This window comes from Haliaeetus albicilla, chromosome 1 (assembly GCF_947461875.1).
Source record: "Haliaeetus albicilla chromosome 1, bHalAlb1.1, whole genome shotgun sequence".
In the NCBI taxonomy this organism is placed as follows: Eukaryota; Metazoa; Chordata; class Aves; order Accipitriformes; family Accipitridae; genus Haliaeetus; species Haliaeetus albicilla.
This window is the reverse complement of record NC_091483.1, coordinates 49,108,844-49,136,592: the sequence shown is the minus strand read 5'-3', so window position 1 is coordinate 49,136,592 and position 27,749 is coordinate 49,108,844. Positions and strand designations below refer to the sequence as shown.

The 27,749-nt window shown below is 41.0% G+C and overlaps 1 protein-coding gene across 2 annotated transcripts in view; it reads right to left on the bottom strand.

Moving 5' to 3' along the window:
* The window catches only part of SNX25 (sorting nexin 25), a 91,429-nt gene that overhangs the window by 31,724 nt on the left and 31,956 nt on the right, over window positions 1-27,749 (bottom strand). The window contains exons 4-7 of one of the 2 annotated variants that reach the window (XM_069788315.1): window positions 25,555-25,727; window positions 24,475-24,661; window positions 17,870-17,940; window positions 7,841-8,031 (exon numbers count right to left, since the gene is read on the bottom strand). In XM_069788315.1, the coding sequence (XP_069644416.1) occupies window positions 7,841-8,031; window positions 17,870-17,940; window positions 24,475-24,661; window positions 25,555-25,727 (622 nt within the window). The remainder of the gene's footprint in view (window positions 1-7,840; window positions 8,032-17,869; window positions 17,941-24,474; window positions 24,662-25,554; window positions 25,728-27,749) is intronic. The other variant, XM_069788323.1, reaches the window with a different exon arrangement.

Below are 27,749 nucleotides of genomic sequence, written 5' to 3'. Positions count from 1 at the left end.
AACGGTTTGCTGGACTCAAGCTGTATGGGAGGAAACCACATACACATGCATGTACACAACTACTAGCACAAGTCACTTCCTAATTAACCAAGCTAGAGCAGGCTCTTTAAAAACTGTAGCCACCTATGTTTTGTCTGAAACAGCTCCCCAAAATTTGGGCAGTGTTTAAGTAAATTGTGTTTGTCTCAGCTTAAATGCTCATTTTCATCTTCAAAGTTCCTCAGTGAGAGTCATGTGCCATTCCTCTCTTCATCCTTTACCATACCAGTATCTTCTGGACATGGCTTGCTCTTAGCTTCAGAGCTATTCAGGTATATGAACATAAACTTCTGCCTTTCAGAATTCACTCTATAATCCTCATTGAACAGCACAGAGAGGCAGGCTTGCTGAAGCTAGGCTTATTACAGAAATGGTGATCAGACTGTCAAAGAGAAGAACACAGAGCTGACAACTCAAAGGCCAGTCTGTGGTTTAGCCTCATTGCTGAGCATCTTCATAATTTCTATTCAATCATTTTATCAAGGACACTGATTTAAAATACAAGCAGAAGAGTGTCTTCCAGCCTCTTGAGCAGAGATCTTGATCATCTCCAGGACTGTCAGCTCTGTAAATGATAGCAGACACCAGGTGCCCACCAAGGCCACTTTATCAACCACCCCTCAGTTGGACAGAAGAGAGAAAACGTAACAAAAGGCTCATGGGTCAAGACAAGGACAGGGAGAGATCACTTACCAGTTATGGTCATGGGCAAAACAGACTTGATTTTGGGAAAATTAACTTATTACCAATCAAATCAGAGTAGGATAATGAGAAGTAAAACCAAATCTTAAAACATCTTCCCCCCACCCCTCCCTCCTTCCTGGGCTCAACTTCACTCCTGGTTTTCTCTACCTCCTCCCTGCCAGCAGTGCAGGGGGACAGGGAATGGGGGTTGCAGTCAGTTCATCACACATTGTCTCTGCTGCTCCTTCCTCCTCAGGGCAGGACTCATCACACTCTTCCCCTGCTTCAGCATGGGGTCCCTCCCACGGCAGAGAGTCCTCCACAAACTTCTCCAACGTGGGTCCTTCCCATGGGCTGCAGTTCTTCATGAACTGCTCCAGCATGGGTCTCTTCCACGGGCTGCAGTCCTTCAGGCACAGACTGCTCCAGCGTGGGTCCCCCATGGGGTCACAAGTCCTGCCAGAAAACCTGCTCCAGCCTGAGCTCCTCTCTCCACAGATCCACAGGTCCTGCCAGGAGCCTGATCCAGTGTGGGCTTCCCACAGGGTCACAGCCTCCTTCGGGCATCCACCTGCTCCGGTGTGGGGTCCTCCCCGGGCTCCAGGTGGATATCTGCTCCACCGTGGACCTCCATGGGCTGCAGGGGGACAGCCTGCCTCACCATGGTCTTCACCACGGGCTGCAGGGGAATCTCTGCTCCAGCGCCTGGAGCATCTCCTCCCCCTCCTTCTTCACTGACCTTGGTGTCCGCAGGGTTGTTTCTCTGACACGTTCTCACTCCTCTCTCTGGCTGAAGGCTTTTTTTTTTTCGGGGGGCGGGGGGGGAGGGTGTCCCCCTTCTTAAATACGTGATCCCAGAGGTACTACCACCATCACTGATGGGCTTGGCCTTGGCCAGTGGTGGGTCCGTCTTGGAGCCAGCTGGCATTGGCTCTGTCAGACATGGGGGAAACTTAAAGCAGCTTCTCACAGAAGCCCCCCCCGTAGCCCCCTGGCTACCAAAACCTTGCCACACAAACTCAATAGAAGAGGTAACAAATCACAATGTGGAGCATGTGCCATCACTTCTTGAGCAAGAGGTCACCTTGGTCTCTATGTCTCTATTATCCAAGGTATCCCCACACAGACTGCCAGCAAGGAGGGTAAGTAACAAACATCCCCTCTCAAAAGTAATAGTGGGTAAGTGCTGCTGTCTTGCCAGGAGCAAGACAACTGCAACTATCCCTCTCACCTAACAAAGTGCCCACTGCACAGGTGCCCCATGGTAATTAAATAATGGGGCCTAATAATGCTGTTACACAAACCTCCTAATAGTTAGCTTGTAAACTGAAATACGTTAACGAAATATATTAATGGACAGAAAAGCCTATTTAAACTTCTCTTGCAGAAGTGAGACCTCAATTTTTTTTTTTAGGTTTTTGTTTGTTAAAGGTTTGACTATCCTGGAGTTATTAAATTCATTACAAACACGGTACTATAAGCATTATTAAGACTTCAATGACAACAATGATGGACAATACAGGGTTTTAGGTTTGAGGTGATAAATTATCATAAGATGCATGCAATCCAGGAAGTATTCTAGGGAGGATCCTTCCTTGTCCGATTTAAAGAACGAGACTCTGCAGTTATTTGTAATCCTCAGCAAAAGATCATTTTATGACTCAGTATCACCACGGATTAGAGTACAAAGCTCTAAGCTATGTTGGCACATATGCACGCATTAGGGCAAGTGTACACCCTCAAATCTAATATCCAGTTAGCAGATGTAATCTTAGAATTATCAGCCTCAACAGCAAGCCTTCAAGTCCTTTTAACTCAAGAGCAGCTTCCAGGTTCAGAACAACCAGCAGCTTTACTGATGCTATATCAATTCTCTACTCCCAACAGGAAAGTAGCTAATATACCACAGCTGACCACAGGCTCTGTCAAAGACTAGGAAGGGGGTTAGATTTTTATTTTTTTTCCAAGCAGGGTGCTTTAACCAGCATCCCTAGAGTATGCACACAGAATAGCCTTGCTCCTGGCCCTACAAAGCAGAGACCTGGTCTTGGCAAGTCCCTAAAGATAGTCACAATCTCTCTCTGGAGGAACATAAAACAACTACTTAATTTGGAAGGGCCTGTATAGGCACCAGACACAGCATAGATGCACTGTACTGTATTTCTTTGCAACACACCAGGATCCCATTTGCTACAACCACATTGGCCTATAATGGATAACCACAATAAAGCTGGTAACAGCACTGCAGATCTGTCATGGTTTAACCCCAGCCAGCAACTAAGCACCACACAGCTGCTCACTCACTTCCCCCCACCCAGTGGGATGGGGGAGAGAATCGGGAAAAGAAGTAAAACTCATCAGTTGAGATAAGAATAGTTTAATAGAACAGAAAAGACGAAACTAACAAATGACAGTGATAATACTAATAAAATGACAACAGTAATAATAAAAGGATTGGAATATACAAATGATGCACAGTGCAATTGCTCACCACCCGCCGATCGATGCCCAGTTAGTCCCCGAGCAACGATCCCCTGCCCCCACTCCCCGCAGTTCATATACTGGGCATGACGTCCCATGGTATGGAACACCCCTTTGGCCACTTTGGGTCAGCTGCCCTGGCTGTGTCCCCTCCCAACTTCTTGTGCCCCTCCAGCCTTCTTGCTGGCTGGGCATGAGAAGCTGAAAAATCCTTGACTTTAGACTAAACACTACTGAGCAACAACTGAAAACATCAGTGTTATCAACATTCTTCTCATACTGAACTCAAAACATAGCACTATGCCAGCTACTAGGAAGACAATTAACTCTATTCCAGCTGAAACCCGGACAAGATCATGGGTGGGGTGAACAGAATTAAGGTCAGTAGTGGAGGTTTTCTGCTGGGATGATGGCAAACAGTCAGACTGCAGGACTTGTTTTCATTTGGTGTTGTTTTTCGTATGTTTGTTGGGTTTTTTTTTGTAGAAGACAGGAATAAAAGGAATGTAAAAAAAACCAAACTAGAAAAATGTGTCTTTCTCCAAGCTGCATTTTAAAAACCCTTAACTTATGCTTTGTCTGTACACTGACTAAAATTAAAGCATACATTCCTTCTATTACTTTTTTTTAAAAAGAGGCAAGTCATCAGAAGGCTATCTTTGTCATATACAGCAGTAGCTGAACCAAATACCAAATGCAATAACACCTATCAGGAAGTATATGCTCATAAGGTACCTGGCATTCCACTGCACATAAACTAATGGATAAATCCCTGCCTTGAGACTCACATGTTCACGAACATAATTCTGTCATAAGACACCCCATCTTCACGCAACAGAGGAACAACAACTGAAGCTCACTTTCTTTATTTCTCCAAATTCTGTACCATGAGGTATCCTGACATAACGTGATGTCACTACCTGAAGCTCAGAAATCACAGTGAAAAATCTGATCAGTCACCAGCTAAATCACAGATTTAGCATCTATCCACAGATGTGGTAGAAGCAAGGTCTTCTGCAGGATTTCAACTTAGTCCTCATCGGTAGGATTATTAACATGAACTGCCTGTGCCTCAAAATACACTCAGGTGGTTTCCTTGCTATTGCATAGCTACTCAAGGATCAGATCCCCAGAGCTCCTCCTACCACCTGTGGTTCACTATACAGCTCCACTAAGGAGATGCTGTGACTCCACACATCAAATCTCACAGATGTGGTGATGAGGCGTGTTCTGCTGAACACAACAGATCAAACAAATGGTTTGCTGAATAAACACAGACAACAAGAACTCAATGAATTACTGCAGTACTGTGCAGGTACAGTTTCTAAGAAAAAGGACTAAAACTGCACTGACCATAAGCAGATTAGAAGAGATGCTTCATATATAACACTAATTCAAACTGCATTTTCTCTGAAAGCAAATCTAACACCCAGGGCAGAGTACAAATCATTATCAGAGCTAATGACGAAATTCAGATTCAGAGAGTAGCTGGTGTTGGTTTGTTTGCTTGCTTATAAACATCTGATTACAATTCACACATTCAGGATTTCCCTAGAGAACCTGGATTCCGGATAATGAGGTGAGTGAAACATGTGCAAAGTCTATACAGTCCCATGACTGTTATGTATTTATCAAACAGAAAACTGACACTGTTTTACAATTAGCTTCTGCTGTGAAAAGGAAAAAAAAAAAGTATTTCAAAGTACCTAATTTTTGTTTCTTAAATCTGTAAGAGGAAAACATTGACAGCTCCAAATAATCCATCTCCACGTTTAAGCCCATAATCAGAACACACATTAAAGACTTTTACCAGCAATGCTTTTACCCCCCTACTACTGCGGAAAAGAGAAAGCCTTCTGTAGGATGCAGAAGTAAAGCCAAAATACAAGTTTAGGTCACTAGTCAATTTGTTCTTTGTTCAACTAGTACCAAAAATTCCCCAAAGTTAAGAATCTATTCAAACTTCTGTATTACACTTGCATAAAACAGTAATTCAAAACACCATCAGTAAATGCCCCTTTCTGACCTTTTTCATGCAAGTTGAAGAAAGGAAGGCAAACTTCCCATTCCTTCTACACAGGCTAGTTTTTCTGCAGGTGTTGTGGTTTAACCCCAGCCAGCAACTAAGCACCACACAGCTGCTGGCTCACTCACACACACCCCCTGCCCAGTGGGATGGGGGAGAGACTGGAATGTGAGAGGAACCCCTCTGCAGACACCAAGGTCAGTGAAGAAGGAGGGGGAGGAGGTGTGCCGGAGGAGGGGATGCCTCTGCAGCCCAAGGAGGTGAGCAGTGGAGCAGATGCCCACCTGCAGCCTGTGGAGGACCCCATGCCAGAGCACATGGATGCCCCCCAAAGATGGCTGTGACGCCATGGAAAAGCCTGCGCTGGAGCAGTCTGTGCCTGAAGGACTGCAGCCCATGGAAGGGACCCACGCTGGAGCAGCTCATGGAGGGCTGTCTCCCATGGGAGGGACCCCGTGCTAGAGCAGGGGAAGAGTGTGAGGAGTCCTGCCCCTGAGGAGGAAGGAGCGGCAGAGACAACGTGTGATAAACTGACCACAACCCCCATTCCCCATCCCCCTGCACCGCTGGCAGTTTTACTTCTCGCTATGCTGTTTTGATTTGATTGGTAACAAATTAAATTGATTTTGTCTTTTTCCCCAAGTCAAGTCTGTTTTGCCTGTGACCATAACTGGTGAGTGATCCCTCCCTGTCCTTGTCTTGACCTATGAGCCTTTTGTTATATTTTCTCCTCCCCATCCCACAGGGGCTGGCGGAGTGGGGAGGGAGTGAGCGAGCAGCCTCATGGTGCTTTGTTGCCAGCTGGGCCTAAACCACGACACAGAGTCTACAGAGAAATTGTGGACCACCAGCAGTGACATACCAACATTAGCTTACCTACTAAATCCCAAACGCCTTTCCCTTTTCCTTAAAAAAAGCCTTAAGTGTTCAGTCAATATTGCCCACATAGGAGGGGCTGGCATCCAAAATAGCACCAGCTGCCTTGAAGTAAGAACCCAGACTGAAGCTACCACAGTGCAGGAAGAGGATGGGAGGAAACAACAGTGAAGAGAGTCCTCTTCCTCAGCCAAGCCCTTGGCATTTTTCTGTGCTCAGAAGAGAATGGCGTGGCCTCTCTCATCCAGCCTCCCTCAGCCTCTTTCCTGGCAACAGAGAGTTGCAGGCAACAAGAGAGAAACAGTTTTCCCATTTTCCATGCTGACATGGGTGTGGAGGGGTTCTAGGGCTTCTTCACAGAAATACATCAAAAGTTTAGAAGCAGAGTAGCCCTGGGTCCCGTTGTTTCCACCATTACTACAACAAATGCCCCTGCAAGGAGTCTTTATTCCTACTAACAGTACCATTAACTCAATATGGTGCTGCTCATGGGTATATTTGCAAGATATAACCCTGGGTCAGCAGCTCCCACCAAAAATCCATCAGGTTATATTAACAACAGGAAGTCCTTTAATTACAATAATATTATATTTTATTATATTTCTGCCCAATCCCTGCGCTTATCCAGTGCAGCTTCACCACTTGACCCCATTCCTGAATAATCTTATGTTGCCACGTATCTACACTGGAAAGCCCATAACATCTCAGCAGGCACCGAAAGCAGCATCAGTGGCTCATGCAGTGCTGCCACATGCTTCCCTCTTTCCTTTTCTCCTTGGCACCCCTCACTACACCCAACTTCAGGAAGCAAATCAGGACTCTCTTGGCACAATCTATGACACACCATCTGAAATCATGCTTTAAGGATGAGTGGGGGCTAGGGAATTGCTCTCTTTCAGACCTTACTCAAGAAAGACAAAACACAAATAGCAAGAACCATTTCTGCATTATGCAACTTTTTTCTTACATGCCACTAAGTTATAATCATTCCAGGGAAATAACGAAAATTAAAGGTCTCTGCATGAAGAGATAATTTCCCTTGTACCTACAATGAAAAAGATAGAATCTTCTTTCTAATTTGAATACATCAGTTACTGTGCTTTCCCCAAAGGGGACAGAGTAGATTACACAAAGTCACCAAACTTAAAGTTTAGCAAGGATAAGTAGCCATGATTGTATTTTTGTAGATGCTGGCTAATAAAATGTTAGTTTTTTCAATTCCAGACTACAGTGATGTTGAAAACCAGCATTCAGTCAACAGCTTTACCAGTATTTCTGCAATGACTGCCCTTAATTTTGTCAATTGCCTTCCACAAGTGTTTGCTTTTGAATAACTTTATATTTGCAAAACCCACAGGTATTTCCTACGGTAAATATAACAAGGGCCAAAGAAACACTGCACATATGTTGGCAATCTTTTATGTGAAAGCAAGTTGCTACTTGCAGAAAGGCCACTACCATGTCCTTACTAACTCCCTACATGCAGTATGTCTGAAAAATCACACATGCTTATGAGCCACTTGAACCTTTATGAAGTTTCACATTTAGCAATATTCCAAGCTAAATGATCAGTATGTCTTTTCAGGTACTTCAGCGATCTTTTCCCAAGATAAACTATGCAGCAATTAATTTGTACTTGACTCCTGGGGGAAGGGAGAGATTAATGACATTGAGGCTAAAATCATCCAGTGCTAACACATTTAGAATGACTTTCCAACAAGGTACGATTTATACCTTCTGACTCTGAGGGCCATCACCTTCATCAGAAATGCCATCTTCCTGCTGATCATAAGCAGGTCCTCCCAGGAGCCTTATTCTCTTCTCACACTGCTTCTTTGCCACCGTCAGCTGATTAATATACCTCTTCACATTGCGAGCCCTCAGCAGGTCAGCTTTCATTGCTGCAGTTTCTTTTCCTTTTGAATCTAAGAATAAAGCAAATCAGAGACAGTCTTCTACAACATTAAAACATCATCGCACTGTTGCCTCTGTGACCTGCCCGATCAAAGCATCTGCCATTCAGGAATCAACCATGCACATGAGCACAGATACTGGAAAGTTTGTATTTGAAAGAGAATGATGATTTTGAAACATTCTCCAATGATACCTCAAGGCTTTATATAAAACAGTTCAGAAAAAAATCTTTATTCAAATGCCCAGTGAAATCTGACCCCTCCAGCCCTCTTCCCATAGCTTGTTGCAAGACGCAGGCCCAAGACTTGTACTACAGGATGTACATTTATCAGATAGCATTAGGAAGTCGCCTACAGCCATAGCGTACAACAACACGTGGACCTGATGGCTTAGGTACCTTACTGAACATAACATTGACCAACTGCCTGGCATCATGAAGGACTGGACTCAATCCCCTCCAGCCCAGCATGACATGTTCCCATGCATCTCATTTGCAAATACAAATTTCTTGAGCCTGATGTGAACAGCACATCATACAGTATCTCCTCCAGACAACAATACTGACCAAAGGTCACTCAAAATAATCAGATGACTAAGAAAAAAAAAAAAATCTTACAATGCCACGTCAAGACTGCACAGTACAGTTAAATAGTGAAGTAACATGAAGATGACAGTCAGCTGAATAAGACTTGGTAATAAAAGGTATAATGTTTGTGTAGTCTACGTTCCAGCCTCCAGCTAATTACCAGGGCCTAAAAAAAGCAGCAGCAGATAAAGCAGATTAAAAAACCCTGTTATGTTGAAATAATTCCTGGTTTATATTTGCAGGATGCAACTGATTCAGTTATACACTGGTTTTCTTTTCCTCTTGTTCAACGATAATACTCCTGCTTTTGCAGGCTGCAACCAGAGCTTGGTAGCGAAGTACCTGGCTTGTACTGGGCTTTGGATTAATTGACTGCTCAGGGGTAAATAATACAGATCTATCCTACTATGTTTTCGAAATAATCAAATGCTAGTAAAGTGACGTAGATGAAAACAGCATTTCATTTTCAAAACAGTTGCTGGAAAGAAAAAACCAGACAGCTAGGTTTGTGAATGCACACACAGAAAAAAGAAAGTATCTTCGGAATGATTTAAAATAGGTATTTTAAACACATTTCTAATACATTAAGGTATGTTCTCCTTTTAGAACTGTTTTCATCCTTTTATTTCCCCCTCAAAGCCACATGTAACTACTGCATGTGACTGTAAGTCTTGTCACTTGTATACTGAAGGACAACTCAAGGTACATAAAGCTCCCTGAAGTTCTACATGTAATGTGAGTATAGATATTCTCCCAATATCTTTTCCCATATTTTTAATCTCATTTTATTTGCTACAGGTATTTATGTATGTTGGTAGGGGAAACTTTTGATTCAAAGACTGTTAGTGTTTTAATGGATAAGTATCATTTGCATCTGAGCTGCCATAGAATAGTGAACTACAGAGATGATACTCACTGAAGCAAATGATAAAATGAGCTTACCATGAAAAAAAAAAAAATCAACCATCTGTTTTCCTGGCATGTTATCTCCACAGGGAAGACAACAGAGCATTTAATTTAGCATTTCAGTTCCCTGACCAGAGGTACCAGTATTAATGAGAGAAAAAGAAAGGAGAGCAACAAAAGGCAGGAAAAGACCTTAAGGACAAAATAGTTCTCCCCCTCAATTTAAAACATTTACAGCTAATACAAATACATGGACAGTAGTTTAAAGTGAAGATTAACATTTCCCCTCCTGCATTTGACTCTAAGGTGATTTTTTAAAAGTTCTCAATTCTCTCAATAGCTTAAATACTTTGGGCTCAAAATGCATACTTGAAACCCCACACTTGAAAAACCCGAGAACAGTGCTATGCAATGATCATTCAGCCTTCTTAAAACAAAAGTACCCTTATTAGTGAAAACAAGGCATTCTCGAAGAGTTTTCAAATTAAGCATGTCTACTTTACCTGAAGTCTTATCATCCTGTGATTGCAGCAGCCCTTCAGGAGAGACTAATGAGCCCCACATCCCACTTGCTTCCGGTGATTAATTACTTTATTAGCAAAGATCTTTCAAAAACATTTGCCTCACTCAGCATTTCATATCCATAAGGAGCCACTCCACATAAGAAACACTTGGGGCAGGGTGATGGAGATCACACTGCCAGCCTGTTCCTGCTCGATGGATAAACAGGACTAGTCACCATGAAAGCCTGGCAGCGACATCGCTCCACAAATAAACAAGAGGCTGATGAAGAGCAGCCCAGCATGGAGTGTGGCTAATGTGCTGCAGTGCAGGATAGATGGCATGGAAGCATGGACAAACACTGAACTTGACTTCACTTTTCCAAAGTATGAAACATAAGCTAGCAGAAACCAGGAGGAGCATTTTCATGCCAACTGGGGAAGGTCAGGCTTATCATTGGTTTTCTCCTAACCCTAACCTCCTTTTGAGAATTCTTGGATTTTCAGATCTAAACTGCTCTGGTTTTTTTCATATTAAGCCCTATCAAAAGGTATTTTAAGCTATAAAGACAACTTCTCTTTTTAATTTATTCTTGTCTGATGCCACCACCACCAAAGTACTGAGATATAATTAAGAGCCTTTTTTGCCATTTCTGAATATCAGCAAAGAAGATGTTCACTACATTCAGGTATCACCATAAACCAAATAAAGCCAGAAAGTTACGAAAGAAGAGGCTTGCATTTACTCACATACCTTTCAGCAAGCTCCAATAAATGGAAAAGGAATAGATATATGCTAAGACTCTGTTTCATCACTACACAAGGAAAGAAAATGCATCCTTTAAATAATTTTTTTTTTAAACTACTAACAACTTCACAGTTTGGGGATTTAATTTTTTTTAAATTATTATTAAAAGCAAACAAACACAATCACTTCTCATCAGCAAGATGAGAGATGCTTCTTTAGCACTTCCTCCCCACATGAGTTGCATACATGTTTACCAGCAACAGCTGAGCAGGGTCTCCATCCCCAAAGGAGCAAAGGGTCTTCTAGTAATTTCCTCCAAAATAATTCTCCTTATCAGGGGAAAATTTGATGAGACATGCACAGCCATGGAACTTCAAAACCCCAGAGGAGTACTATGCACCCCTCTCAAAGGCATCCAAATGCAATTAGTACCAAAAGCAGAATTTCAAACTCTGCTTATCGATCCACAGTTGTGGATAATTCAATTTGCACTGAACAATATTAAAATGCAAATAGTCCAAGTGAGCTCAAAAAAACCAAGCAATCAAAGCTAAGCTATCTGTGCAAATCTTTTCTAGTCCATGCATTTTTGTACATCTACAGTGATTTCTGAGAAAGCTTCTACATTTTTTTCTGAATCACTCATAACTAGCTTGATTTGAACAAGGCCAGGAGCAGATCCTAGGACCCAGCAAAAACATTTCTGGGAATGGATTCCTCAGACCTAATTTTCTTTCCTCCTCTTCTTTTGGTAGTTTTGCTACTTGGTCAGGTTTATATGCATTAAATACATTAAACTGCAGTACATATTCATACTGTATGTTTTTCAGTCAGAACACTGGGCCTTTCAAATGGTAGTCATACCAACAAACGCCACACAAACTTTATTACCATAAGCCACAGCAAAGGATACAACAAAAATATTGTAAATTAAGACGTATGTAAAGCACAAACTAAGCTGTATTGGAGTACTGCATGAACTGTCCCCTCTTTTGATAGTACCAGCATAAACCAAAGATTTCTCATTCTAACTGCAAAGTTATATATGGCAAACTATGATTAAAACTGAAAGTACAAGTTCTTCTTCCTTTACAGCTTCAAGAATTACAGATACTCACACCTGGCAACACATGCAACAGCACTGACTCATCTGGCTAGTCTGCGAAGGAGCTACACACATGCACAACATTGTATGCATTTCTGCAAGACTTTTTGCAAGGACCAAGTTAAGCACATGCAGTACCTACTTAATGCCATGCTGAAGTATTTAAGTAGCAAACACCAATTTAACAATTTCATATAAACAGTAACCATAACCTTCTATATATAATTTACCATCCACTACAGACCTCTTCGAACTCTCAGAAACTTTGAATTACCCATTTTCAAAGCTTATGTAGGCCTGGAAAAGTATTTGTTCAATTCTGCAAGAGCAGGCCAGACTTTGAGAAGCACAGTACACACGGTTCTTTTACTGCCCACAGTATAAGTAAAGGGAAAACCAGCTCTAATGTGGTCAGACAAAAGAACAAGTAAAAAAAGAGCGCTAAATCCCAAACACTTCAGGCAACAGCTCTGGGGGAAGGGACTTAACGGGAGATCATGGAGAATTTAGGCACTGATCATTAGCAATACATAGCGCAACACAGCCTCCCACGTCACAGCCACAGCTGAGCAAAACAAAAAGCAAAGTGGCTGTACAGTAAATGTGAGCACAAGAGTAAATATGTACTATACAATAAAATAAAATCCACCACATATATCCTCTGTCTGTAAGTCTCTGCACTCCCTTTGGTCACTTCTATCTGACCAGTCAGCCTCTCCCCCTCCCTCTTTCACTGATGGGCATCTCTCCAAACCAACTATGGACAAGATACATTACCATCACTAGCACACACAAAGGATCTCCGGGAGAGAAAAAAGAACTTCCTCTATAAAATTGATTTGAAAAATCATAAATCAAAACAAGTCTACCATGATCAGTCACTGTAACCTTCACCTTCATCCACAAGGATTCCATCCGCACTTACTCCTTGAACACAACGTGCAAGCACAATGTTAGGTCTTTAAGCCTTGCCAAAAAGCTATGCAAAAATAATTGCATATGCATGTTTATCCCTGTGTGGAGGATGGGGGTGGGGGGAGGAATCATAATACAGTTTTGTCATAATTAAGTTAGATGGCATCTGTAACACAGTGGAACACAGAAGTATCCATTTTACTTCACTCTAAATTATCATCTTGACAAAACCCACACATCGCAACCCACACACCCAAGTTAGCTTGGAGACCCAGTTTCTAAAAGAAAAGTCCCTTTTTACAGCTGAACATTCAAGCCTCTTTTGGAACCACAGTACCTAAGAAGCCTGCCCACAGACAGTTCTGTTTCTGTACCAGTTGTCAGCTCCGCTTATAAAAGTGAATATCTAGACACACAGTAGGAATGCTCAGCAGGAGAAATCTACTGCAACACAGCAGATCTCTCCATACAGAAATGGCTGCTTATTTGATCTGTCTCACAACCCCTGCTTGAAAGGAGCAGTTTTCTCAACAGGGATGCCTGGGGTCGATTACAACATCTGAAAAACAGTCCCATTCAGTCATCCAAGGGTGGTTTCCGGTCATGCTGTGAAGTCACATATAAGGTGGAGGGCACAGAAAATTAGAAGGCAAATCAAACAAATCCTTTTACAGTGTTTAAAAAAAAAAAAAAAAAAAAAAAAAAATCTGTTGAGAGATTTGCTCTGTTTTGCCCTAAGACAAGGTACGTGCCTTCATGGGTTTTTGTTTTAAACAGCAGCTAGTAAAAAGGGATCCTTGCTAAAATTCTTGTAGGATCCTGTAACACAGTATCAGTAAGAGAAGAAACAAAAATGTTGCTGTTAAAATTAGAACTAGTGTATTTAAACAGTTTCTTATTCACATTACAGCAAATATCAAGTTATTATAGCAACTTACTTTTGTTGCTATTTCACAATTGTTTTTTGAAGCCTTTTCTTTAGAAGAATTAAGATCTAATCTTGCTTCTAGAAACTCAGGTCCTCTCTCACTCATGCTACAATGCCTGATCTGTGTATTTGCCCTCTTACTAACTGCTTTACTAGATCAAAATGCAGTAAACATTTTCAGATAAGCATTTCTAGTCTTCAAAATCTTTAACACATACATTTTGTAAAAAAAAACCCTAAAATACCTAAAATTTAGCTCAAATTTGGTTCAGTACTTCCAAGGAATCCTTATCAAAAGGCAAGATGAGGAGAGAGTTTTACAGTTAAAGATGTAGAAAGATGCGATTCTTCCAAGCAGAGCACATGTGACTAGAGAAGAAGACAGTCCAAAACTATCAATAGGAAGAAAAAACAAAGATGAGTAAAGAAAAGACTCCTCCTACAGCCCCTGCTGGTGTGACCCTGACCAGTTTGGAAGAGGATACATAGGAGGATACAGTTTGGAGAAGTAACGCAGACACATGCACACATCAGATTCAGCGCTTTTGTACAAGTATAAATGAGGGAAGTAGTGTAGTATCAGCATGCAACATAACAGCTTCTATTTACAGTGGCCTGCACCGGTCCTAAATAAACCATCAACACCTCTGAAAACAATAATGCTACATTAGGTTTCTTATTTGGCTTTAGCAGTGACCAAAAGCAATTCTCCTGGCCACAGAAGTTACATCATCCACCCACAATAGGCATCACACTGTGAACCTCTCAAATTATTTTGTGTCTCAACCTTTTAAGACATTTGACTCTCGCAGGGAGTCAAATGCAAAACTTACTGCTTAACATGAATCAGATGCTTTTGTATGTTTTCGTTTGCTCTCCTATGCTCGCATGCCAGAAGATTCAAGCGATAGAAATCTGAAAAGAAAAAAGGCCCTATAACATGCCATTTTTTAATACAGGGGGTTTAATACAATGATGTTTAAAAGTACTTTAAAGTACTTTCTGCTTTTATTAGAGGGCCCTAACAGCTAAATAGTTTGCCAATAGGTGGCACCAACACTAGTTAAATCAAGTGTAAAGAACGCTGCCCTTGCCGAGGGACAAGCCTTCCTCTCCAACCCCTCTGGGCATCAACATTAAATGTGTACTACAGTATCACCAGACAAAATAGTAAAAGAAGTCAGGCAACTGTAGCTCATATGAGAAGTCATCAGTCTGAAACCTGGTCCTCAGGCTACTCATCCTTTAATAATAGGCAGCTAATCTTTTTAGAAACAAAATATTTTTGCTCAGTTTTAGACTTAATTATGTCTCCTCAACCAACAGCAAAGGTACACAATCCTGCTCAGGCATATTTATTGCTAGTCACGTACTCGCACAACACTTACTTTGCTTAGTAGCTAAGCACTCACAGCTGCAGAGTATTGGCCACTCCTGCTGCACTAAGTCGTCCTCACATTTGTGGCTGTACCTTTTTCTATTGAAAATGCTGCCTCGGGAAGCTCCTATGCCTCAAACTGATGAGGGCTGAGACTATATCCAGGTACATATTATTCTACACTTGCTCTACTCACAGTCTGAGAGTGGGTATCAGGCTCAACAGACTGCTGGCCAGCCAAAGTTCAGCTGCTCTAGCTGAACACCCAGGCACAGTCGCATTTTCAGGACCCAACTTCGCCATAGGATAAAGGAAATAGCTGTCGGTAAGACTACCTCTCGCCAGGCTGGAATCAAAGCTATGCGATGCCCATGACACAAAAGGCAAGAGCTCATTTTCTAGCAGGAAAGGGGAGACTGTCATATACATCGAACACACGTGCTCACACACATTGTCATGGGTATGCAGCAGGTACTGGGGGAACAGATTAAAAAGAGAAAGAGAGAATGAGATTGTGCATACACACTTCCACTTTGCATAAAGCTTACATTTAGTTATTCACCATGAAATCCAGCTGTTGCAGGAGTAGCAGTATGCTGTGGCATCCAGAAAGGGAAACATCAAAAGGTGACCCAAGTAACATGGTGGTCTGTTCCACAAAAGTTCAACGATCTTTGTACCAGCAGTGAGCTGCACTGGGTTTTTTGTTGGTTTTGCTTTGTTTTAAGGAAGAAAAGCTGTGCTACCTTCCTTAAACTTTTCTTCCTAAAATTCAGGAACATGTTAGATCCATTACCACATTAGTAAATATGTCTCCACTTACTTCAGGAACAACAAGACACAAAAAAGCCTTCATAACTAGCTTTTAACCCTCTACAGTTTTGATAGCCTTCTTAAAGTTTACTGTACGTAGAGTGAGTCTGAAAATTTTTGGTAGATAAAAACCTTGGTGGAATAACTGAAACAGATTAGAAGACTGCCTTAAATTTGCGTGAACTATAGTAAGATTGTATTGTATGTCTCTGTTGGACATACTGTTCCACATGTGTCAAGCAACAAAACATCACCTTTTTCTTCAGGCATAATGTGAATAACTGTTGGCTATTTAATAAATAAAAGGTTTAGCCACAATAGCCCCACTGGCTAATATGGCCAGCAGTGGTAATCAACTCTTAAATGACATATGATGTTGTCATATAACTAAACTAATAATAAAAGTCAATACCTTAACACAAAACTTCAGTGCATCAGCTAGTGGAATTTCTGTTGGCTTTTTTTTAATACAGGCAGAAGTCAAGAGCCCATAAAAATGTAAAACCAACTTCACAGAGTAAGTGGAACCAGATCTACTTTGGCCAAATAGAAAGCAGTAAAATTTTTATAGCTATTCTGCAGTACCAGGCACTTGTAGCTTCAGAAAAACATCTTCTGTTCAGGGTTTAGAACAGTGGATAGTTAACTAGGTGAGACATGAGGAGAGTGAGACAGTAATTAATTGTAGGAACCTCAACTGTATAAAAACATTCCCCAAATCAATTCTTGTCACAACAAAGACCAATAGCAACACAAATGGAAATACAGGCTTAACAAGATTGATTTTTCATAATGTACCCAGAGTTAACTTCCCTGTTCTTGTTTTATTACTTTATGAAGCAGACTTTCCATTAAATTCACTTTCATCTGAAGAAATATTAATATTGCTTTCTGTAATGTACACTTGAGCAAAAACCAGTGCCTATTTTTCCTTTTGCCTTGATTTGACGCAAGCAATTTGTCCTACAGGAATGCAAATCTAGCTCTATTTTAGAATGTAAACAAAAGGCATATCAGTGTTGACAACGTATACTTTCATAAACTTGAGCATGGACCCCAAATTCTTCTGACCGCCCAAAGATTTGCCCCCACTCCCCATCCCCCCGGCACATTTATTTTCCATTTCTGCATTTTTCATTACACTTGAATCACTTTTAAAAGCTTTCCTTTGTGATACAAGGAGCTAGAAAAGGATATTTTTGTTTTTTACCTGACAGATAAGAGATCACATGAGAACCTAAAAGCAACATCCTTTAGATTTGTTTGTTTACAAACTGATTTATATTGTCCACTGCCTTTTTATTATGCTTTGATATACCTTAAGTACATCTGTCCAAGCAAAAATTTGGTCTGTAATTTTGCCATCAATTTAATCTCCTAAAGATATACCACAGTTTCAGTACATTTTGAGAACCATAAAAAGCAATATATTTAATACATAAGTACAAATGTAAGATGCATGTGCATTTTAAAAGGCAGATGTTGCCAAAACACTGCAGAAGGATTTAAGAGCACTCTGTATTGCAACACAAAACCATAATACAATGAAGAGTCAAAATAAAGTCTGACTGACAATTATGCTGTATCATTCCTTCTTCTGTGTTTTGAAAGAACACACTGAGACTTTGAAGAATGGATTGTATGAAAAAGAAAGAGGAAGCAAGATTCTCAGCATATGAATTTATAATGCCAAAAATCCTAGTTGCAGCAAGTTCTGAAAATAAATGCATCATAGATATGACCTTTCTCATGATCCATCAGCTTAGATGAAGATGGGGTGGGGGGATAATCACACCATGTGAGTTTCTGGAAGAATCAGACAAATGAAACATAACTGAAATACTAAAGGCATAGCATTCCTAAAATCTGTCTAAAAATCCCACACACACTGATTGCATATGTATGTCGGGAGTTCAAACAGCTTTTCAAAATGAAAACAACAGATGTGACTTAACAAAATGGAATCTTACCTTTCTGCCTCTTCACTTGGGGAATATTGCTGATTGTGGTTGCCTGAACTATTTCCACTACAATCTGATACCTAGTTTTAAAAACAATAGGGGATAAGGGCAAAGAGGGAGGAGAGAAGAAAAAAAACAAAACAACATGAAATTAATTTTTTACAACGTGTTCTTCATACAGCACACTTAAGAACTGATAAAAACCAAACCACTTCTACCTCTTCCTCACCTAGAAACAGAGTCATTTCTCAGTGTACCTGCAACCTAAGGAACAGCGTGCATATGGAGCGGAGTAGGAAAAAAAGGTTATCTTGAAAGGAAAGGAAAACATCCAGCTAACAATAATACTGCCCCCTTCTCCCAACTGCTGGCGCTGCACACAGCCAGTTAGTAATACTCAGTGAACACAATGTAAAGTCATGCTCTTAACATTAAATAGAAGTTTTCTGTAGGAAACTAGGATGGGAATTCAGTTCAAAAGCAAAGAGCTGTCTGCAAGGTTCTTCTAGCTAATGCACTCAATACATATGTGGAGCATATATAACTTGGGAGAAGAAAAAAAAAAAGTATTACACTAAAATAAGTAAAACACTAAAGTACTACACTCCAAGAGTAATTAAAACCTAAAACTACACCATACATAATGGAAGACAGCTAATGCAGTTAGTAAACTGAATTTTAAGTAAAACCAATCTTGTAACTAACAAACACCATGTACTCAGCAAAGAAAATGACTGCCAGTTAAATCTTTCATAAACATCAAAGTTCTGGTCATAACAAACACTCCAATTCCTCTCAGTGCACTTACTCTGGCAGCTATTAATACTGGTAATTGTCATGGTTTAACTCCAGCCAGCAACTAAGCACCACACAGCCACTTGCTCACTTCCCCGCCACCCAGTGGGATCGGGGAAAGAATCAGGAAAAAAAAAAAGTAAAACTCGCAGGTTGAGATAAAGCCCATTTAATAGGACAGAAAGGAAGAAATGATGATAGTGATAATAATAAAATGACAATACTAATAATAAAAGAATTGGAATACACAAAACAAGTGATGCACAATGAAATTGCTCATCACTTGCTGGCCAATGCCCAGTTAGTTCCTGAGCAGCGATCTGCCTCCCCACCCCAGCCAACTCCTCCCCCCCAGTTTATATACTGGGCATGACATCCCATGGTATGGAATACCCCTTTGGCCACTTTGGGTCAGCTGCCCTGGCTGTGTCCCCTCCCAACTTCTTGTGCCCCTCCAGCCTTCTTGCTGGCTGGGCATGAGAAGCTAAAAAATCCTTGACTTGGTATAAACACTACTTTGCAACAATTGAAAACATCAGTGTGTTATCAACATTCTTGTCATACTAAAACTAAAACATAGCACTATACCAGCTACTAGAAAGAAAATTAACCCTATCCCAGCTGAAACCAGGACAGTAATAAAGCAAGTATTCTAGGGAATTTAACTCATTCTTGCAGGAGTTCCCTAACCTCATCTATCAAGTTAACTCCTAGATGAAGGCTGAAACCTCCTAGAAAGTCTGCTATTTCCATGACTACTTATTCTCTGTTTAAGAAAGCGTCTATGATCCTTAAAATATATTCCCCTTCTTCCATGTATACTTCTTTGACCAACATTATTCAATTCCCCCCATTCCTCTTGCCTCCTCTAACTCTTTCAGGATTTTGATTGTCTCTGCCTCTTTGTGTAGACATACAGTTCTACACACAGAGCATACGCTCACTCAGAACTACACTTCCAGAGGTGGTTGGGGTTTTTTCTGCAGTAATCTGTATTCTACCCAACTCCTCCAATTACCAAGTTGAAACCTGAGAACCTGTTTGCAAAGCTTTGATTTTTCTAACCCTATGTCCTTTCGGCATTACTATATTTCGGTTGTTTCCACCTACCACCACAGTTCTTGCACAGTCCTTCAACGGAAGAACAGCCCCATAGTGAGGGTGGTATTTTGGTGCACAGAAGTCCTACAGTTAATTCCCTGCCCAGACACAGACCACCCAAATCATTCTGGACAGCTCAATTGGACTTCTGATGCCTTGATTATGTCATCTGTAAATGCGTTAAACAACACTCATTCAGCTCACTCAGGTGTTCTAAGGTAACTGTAAACATGAATTTATTAAACAAGGTACAGACAACCAAGTAAATACTGCACATGGGAGGTAGTTTCCACTTTTACCTTGCAACTTCTTTCATTCCAAATTTACTCCCATTTGTTTGCACTCATGGTTTTACGTGTTTTCATTATCAATACTGTAAAATACAGCAACTCTTTTTTTCTGTTCCTCATTAGATTACCTTAAGTAAGGGAGAAGCTCTGAGTTACATCCTCAAAGATGCTATTTAGTCTGTTCCTCCGAAGCACTGGGCTCTGGTTGTAACTACTCAATGAGAGTGCTGTACAACACTGCATCACAGAAACACCACCCTGGCTACACTGTCAGACCATGACCCTTTCTCCCTGAAAGTCTGTTCCAAGTATTCCAGCTGCCACATATTCTGTGGTGCCGGTAAGTAAACATCTACGGAAGTTTTAAATGTGATGTACTGATTTTATTTTCAAGAAGTGAACTGTACTTGATAAACTGGACCAATCATGGGCTCACACCCACATTACTTCTACCTTCCAACTCTTATCTCTTCCATGTTCTTTGTTATATTCATCCCTTTCCCTCATTTCTTAAGTAAAAGATGACAGAGTCAGCGATAATGGTCCTTCTTACCATTAATTGTGTAGTGACCTTTTGCTGCTATACTAATAAATAACAGAATAAATATAATGCTGATCTTGAAAGCAGAATGAAAACTATCCACCAGTTTATTTCCCTATCACTATTTATTCTCAGCTACATTTTTAACTCATCATGTCCTTTATCTCTAGTCGTCTTCTGACAGAGCAAGTAAATTTGTTTCACATCTGACATGGAAGAATTCATCTTTTCTCCCTTATTTGCAGCAGACTTCCATTTTATCCATGCTAACTTAAATCTGAGGGGAGATGAAGGTAAAATTTCACTGTTTAATTTTTTCTTCTTGAAAGAAATAGGGACAACACATTTTGTGGAAACTTGATAAAACAGGAATAAAACTCTGCCTCCCTTCATGATAAGCAACAATGAAGGTAAACATTGTAAAGAGTGACTTTGAAAAATGTTCATAGGTAACCATACAATGGTCCCTTCTCTGGAAGCTTTGTTGGTTTGGGTTTTTTTTCCCCCCAAACAAATGCGGATTTTCAGAAAGCAGATGTATGAAAGGAGAAAAAAAACCCAAACCCCAACACAAACAAAATAGCTCCTTGGAAATAAGCAAATAATTTTTTATGAAAACAAACATCACTTCCCCAAATGTCCTGTATAAAAATGAAAGGGATGTTTCCACAAAGCAATAGAGAGAAGTTCTGCTAAGAGGTGAAGTGACCAAATGTTAGAGGCCCACTATAGATATTAATGAACTGTGAATTCAAAAGTATCTCCAAAATTAATAAGTAGTTCCTGCAACATTTAAATAAGTTCTAAAAATGAAATCCATAAAAGCAATGCAGAAAATCAATACAGTATTTCTTCTTACTGTAACCCTTCTAAGCAAGGAGAGAAAAAATATTTAGAAAATCCCAGTACTGTACTAGCCTTTCAGGGAGAGCTATTTGCAAGGCAGAGAGCTGGTACACTTGCTTACAAGGAGATCCAACACACACAGCCTCCCACTCTTTTCTGATTTCCTGCGCAAGAGCAACAACATCCTTCAGCCACAGGTTTCCGCTGATCCAGCCAGGGATTTTTCCCTACTTACCCCATAACAAATACCTACTTCTAATCACAAGAAAGCCTAGCAAAACTCTGTTAACAAAAATCAGTCTGGAAGGATCCTTATGGGATTTCTCTCCTGCAACATCATGTGCATACATTGAGGAGCACCCAGGAGCCTGAGCTTTCTTGACTACAGTCCATCAAGAGTCTGAGAAATTGTTTATCAGTGCCTCATGGCCTCTTTCATTGAGCAATGTATTTTATGTTCATTTTAGTAAGTAGACAGTAATTAATCTGCAAAGATAAAGCATGGCTGGAATGTTTGGGGGGAGGGGGGAAGTTTCCCAGCAACTGTAGTGCTTTGGGATAAATTTCCCTCAAAGCTAAGCCTACGCTGAAAATTGTTACTACTTGTATCTGTTCTTTACCAAGATGTTACATGGCAACATCAGGAGTAGGAGTAGAAGGAGGCTTACAGTTCATGCATGCCATGCACTGGCTTAGAACAGGCACTGAAAAATGATTTCCAATTAAAACCAAGAAAATGAATTTTTGATAAACAGAATATTATTACCCAGAATAGCATCTAACTGGGAAACATGTTTAAGTACAACATGCCAGTAATTTATTTGTTGTAGGAAGAGAACTAGAAGCATTCTCCTCACTCCTGTCACTCCGACAGACTCTAGTCGTGTTCCTCAGTGGTAACTGCACAATGGCTTATTTGTTTCCTCCTCTTTAATTTCTTCTTTATAGATTTTCCTTGATTTCACTGTTGTGATTTACAACCCGAAATATCATTTAGTTTGTTGATCTAAAACATCACACACCCCCATCCATATAGGGACCGCTGTTTTATTTCCTTGACATAAATCTGTAAACTTTTACTGGTAAATGATGAAAGCTTTGCAAAATACACTACGGAACTGAGATGACTACAGGTTGGCCCATCTCTCCAGGTGCTCCCACAGTGCTAGAGAACAAGAACAGGAATCCCTCCTCCCACAGGGGAACGCTCTTTACCCACCTTCCCAGAGACTGGCTCTATACAAACAGAGGAAGGATGAGCACTGACTCCAAAATCAAATACTATTTCTCTTTGAAAAGAAGATACATCTTCCTAGACATTTTCCATTCAAATACTGATCAGCTCAGACTGATCAACATTACGTAGGGTGCAGAGGAACACATCTCAAGATGATGGTAGTTGGACTCCACAGGCTAGAAAGGAAAAACCTAAGTGCAGCCAAAACCACATTACTTCATAAAGCAAATTTGCTATCTGATATTAGAGAACACAATTTAAAGCGACCTATCAGCTAAAAAGAGAGCACATTGAGCATTAATGTGCCTGAACAACAACAGAAGAGTTGGGTTTCTTTTAAAACAAGCACATCCATTAGTGTGATTATGCTAATAAATATGATGTCAATTAGGTTTTAGACAGAGTTTAATAGAGACTAATTTCTGCTCTCAGGAAAGGCACGCTGGCCCAGAGCAAAGAGCAAATTTTACAGCAGATGAACAGTAAGTAGCCAAGCAACAAAATCATTTCACCGTCACCTAAATGCATTTTCCTATCTCAGAAATGCAAGTGGTTTCAGAATCAAAGAGAAGAATAAGAGAAAGTAAGATGTTATTTATGCAGCCCACATACTCCATCTCAGTAAACCCTCACTTGGCTTGATCAAGCCGAGTCTAACAGAAGGTCTGGGTCACAACAAATGACACAGTGCACCAAATGGGATCGCTGTGCTTGTGTCTTTCAGATGTTGCTGCAGCCATTTAGGAAGAGAGACAGCTGACCTGCAGCAGCAGTTGATGGGAGTCAGGGAAGAGGAAAAAATACCAGTTCTGGCTGGTGGTAACAGATTAGAACAAACACTCTGGAAATGGCTTCCACAGTCCTCCAAAGCTTTGATGTGCTCAGCAAAACCAGCTCAAGGACATCTAGGGAGATCCTACAACAGCAGTATCTCTGCTACCTGCTTCCCAGTCACTTGCTCCTTATCCTTTCACTTACACTAGAGATCAGAGGAGAAACAGCTCAGCTATAAAGATAAAGCAAGCGTAAACATCTTGTACTTGGGCAAGCAGGCTTGAGATGCAAGCAGTATCTCATATTATGATGAAAAAGGGAAGGAAAAAGAGATGAGATGGGGCGCGGGGTGAAGTTAGTATGAAAGTGAGCAGGTGGTGTTTGCGTTCGAAAACAGGAACATCAAACAAACTCATGATATGTAGCAGCTCAGTGGGGTTTTTTTCGGTCTTTAAGGAATTCTTCAGAGGTCATTAACATGTTTAAGAAGGATGCAATTGGGAAACACCTCCCTGAAACAGTTCAGGAAAACCTCTGATCCAGTGGTAAAAAGTGCTGGAACTCAAACCCCTGTTTCCATGTCAAAGAATCACAGCAACCTGCTCTGAATGCCCAGTGTCCATAGGGTCGCTATGGTTCAGTCATCAGACCACCATGGCCAGTCATACTTCATAAAGATAATGAGGAGATCACTACACACTAGTGGAAATCCAACATATTATTTTATCTAACTCCACAGAGGCAAGCTGTAAATAAGGGTCTTGTATGCCTTTCAACAGTACAGTCACCTCCAGCATACTACTAAGTGGAATTTTTTAACATTTTCTGCCACTGATCTAAAAAGCTAACTATATTAGAGATTTAACGAATGTTGTGGCTTATCATCCTTACTTGTCTCTGCTTCACCAAAAGAAAAAGAAATCTAAAATTGAATTTAAAAAGAAAAATCACAATTCATTCAAATCTCAGTAATGGGCTGGCAAAAGAAGCATGTTTAGTTTTGAATGAGCTACAGTGAAACATTAAATACCTCAGTTGTTTCAGGAACTCAACATCGGAGCTGCTGTTAATGAGCTTGATGAACTCCTCATAAGAAGGAGCATATGTGTAGTCTTTCTTCTGATGCTCATTCATCTGTTCTCTGTACTCCAGCTGGCTGAGTAACATTCGGTTAATATAATCTGGATCACTCAGCAGTTCCACCACTGGTTTCAGTACTGGAGAGGAAAAATATTTTAAAACAAAATCCTTATGCTGAAGAATAACTGCTGTCCTTCAAAAGAAAACTGCAGATAAAAGGCAAAAATAAATATGCAAGTTGGTAAAAATCCAAAACCAGTCTTCCGGACTACATAGTACATTTGAGATTGGATGTACCTTCTTGATAAAACTGTTTGTTTATTCTATTACACAAATTGATGTACGTTGACAAAGCTGAGCTCTATCTGGAAAATTCCAAGTGCTTTTGTTCTTTCTGCTGTCTGCCTTGAAGGCTATGACATTACAGCCACTATAAATGAAAATTAAAAGTAAACTGAATTGCATAATATACTTGAGATTTCATAATTTCTGAATTTGACTTCAGTGACATAAAAAAATGACTAGTATATTTATAATCAGATTAAAGTGTAGCTGATAAAATAAAAAGCAAAATAGAAAACCCTCAATTAAAAACACACACTGGATAAATCAAAGTCTAAAAAGATTAATTAAATCTGGTATCATGATTCAGTTATAATCACATCCTTAAGTCTATGGATTCTACATATCTGAATAAAATAAAAGGCCAGAATTATTCACCTAATCACTAAAAATAATGCCATGGAAGACTGCAAAAGTGTTCCTCTGGAAAAAAAAAAAAAAAACCAACAGAAGAATGGAATGGAAAAATTGTGTTTCTATCCTGAAAGGTGCTAAACAGCCTGGCATCAAGTCAGGAGAGTGAAGTAAGTATATCCTTGATTTTGAGACTATGAAGTATCTTACCGGTTATCACAGAAATTAAATTTCAGCATTTAAAAGCAGAGCATCAAGACTTATACATAATGAAGTCTGTAATTACTAATATTGTAAAGGTGCAAAGGTTAATCATCTCTGATCTTTGATCTACCTTTTGTTGCAAGTATTTCTGCAAGGACTATGCGCAAGCTGACAGACTGGACATCCTTTGAGGGTAGGAGACAATACACCAGAATTTGAGAACATTTTTGCAGGAATCTTACTTCTTCATCAGAGCTCCTCAAGCATGGGTGCAGCAAAAAAGGTCTCGGTGGATCTTCCTGCCTAAGGGGGTGGGGCGGAGAAAGAAAGGAAAAAAGGGAAAGAACTTACATACCAGTGGCATCATGATTAGTCACTAATTGATAAAATAGCCAAAAGCCATTATCAGGTAATTTCAGTAAAGAAACACTTTAAACCACATATATTTTTCCTGCTAATTTTTCTTAATAATATTAAGATACATTTCCAAACTCTTTTGTCCTGTCAAAGTTTTCACCTGCCAAAATAGAAATACAGTATTTTAAAACTGCATCAAATAGAGAGCCCAGCAAGTGGGAGGAAAAGTTTCTCTGAATAAAAAACCAATTGTTCCATCACTGATCTTACAGTGAAATCTTGTCAACTGTTCTGAAAAATTGAACAAGACAAACTGTATTGGGTTTGCATGGCAAGTTTTTGACAGTGGGGGGCTACAGGGGTGGCTTCTGAGAAGCTGCTCGAAGTTTCCCCCATGTCTGACAGAGCCAATGCCAGCCAGCTCCAAGACGGACCCACCACTGGCCAAGGCCAAGCCCATCAGTGATGGTGGTAGCGCCTCTGGGATCACGTATTTAAGAAGGGGGACACCCCCCACCCCCCCCCCCCCCGAAAAAAAAAACTTCAGCCAGAGAGAGGAGTGAGAACGTGTGAGAGAAACAACCCTGCGGACACCAAGGTCAGTTAAGAAGGAGGGGGAGGAGATGCTCCAGGCGCTGGAGCAGAGATTCCCCTGCAGCCCGTGGTGAAGACCACGGTGAGGCAGGCTGTCCCCCTGCAGCCCATGGGGGTCCACAGTGGAGCAGATATCCTCCTGCAGCCCGGGGAGGACCCCACGCCGGAGCAGGCGGATGCCCGAAGGAGGCTGTGACCCTGTGGGAAGCCCACACTGGAGCAGGCTCCTGGCAGGACCTGTGGATCTGTGGAGAGAGGAGCCCACGCTGGAGCAGGTTTTCTGGCAGGACTGGTGACCCCATGGGGGACCCACGCTGGAGCAGTTCATGAAGAACTGCAGCCCATGGGAAGGACCCACGTTGGAGAAGTTTGTGGAGGACTGTCTCCTGTGGGAGGGACCCCACGCTGGAGCAGGAGAAGAGTGTGATGAGTCCTGCCCCTGAGGAGGAAGGAGCGGTGGAGACATGTGATGAACTGACTGCAACCCCCATTCCCCATCCTCCTGCACCACCGCTGGCAGGGAGGAGGTACAGAAAATGGGGAGTGAAGTTAAGCCCAGGAAAAAGGGAGGGGTGGGGGGAAGGTGTTTTAAGATTTGGTTTTATTTCTCATTACCCTACTCTGATTTAATTGGTAATAATTTAAATTAATTTTCCCCAAGTCAAGTCTGTTTTGCCCGTGATGGTAATTGGTTGAGTGATCTCTCCCTGTCCTTGTCTCGACCCACAAGCCTTCCGTTATATTTTCTCTCCGCCGTCCAGTTGAGGGGGGCAGTGATAGAGCGGCTTTGGTGGGCACCTGGCATCCAGCCACAGTCAACCCACAACACAAACTCAAGAAGCAAATACATTCTTGTAGAGCAAACTAACTATAGACCTGAACCTTTAAGCAGAGGATTTGGGATCATATCTAGTTTGAGAAACAGGTCTACCTGTTAGATACCGAAGTTACCATCTTTCCTTTGTTACTGGCAAATAAATCTCCCAGTAAATAACTGGCCTGTTTGACCTGACTTTTCTTAGAACAGCAGTTTTCAACTTGCCACCTGCAGGCTACATCAAATTGGTCTGTGCAAGATACTATATAGGAACAGACTTGGCATTATCACCCATCTACACTAAGTGGAAAACTAATTTAGAAAAAGATTTAAAAAACCCACCCACAGATTTAGAAAGAGGGTAGAATCGTGATGGCAAACAGGGAAAGGTGAATTGACTCCCAAAGTGCAAAGAAACTTGCAAAGTCCCCTCAGTAGTTTGACAAGTGAGAGCCAACCATATTGTTACCAGTACCAGTGTTACTGGTACATAAAGCATGAAACTTGAAAGCATGAAACTGTAGGGGCTCCGTGTGTGTGTGCAACCCCACCTTTGG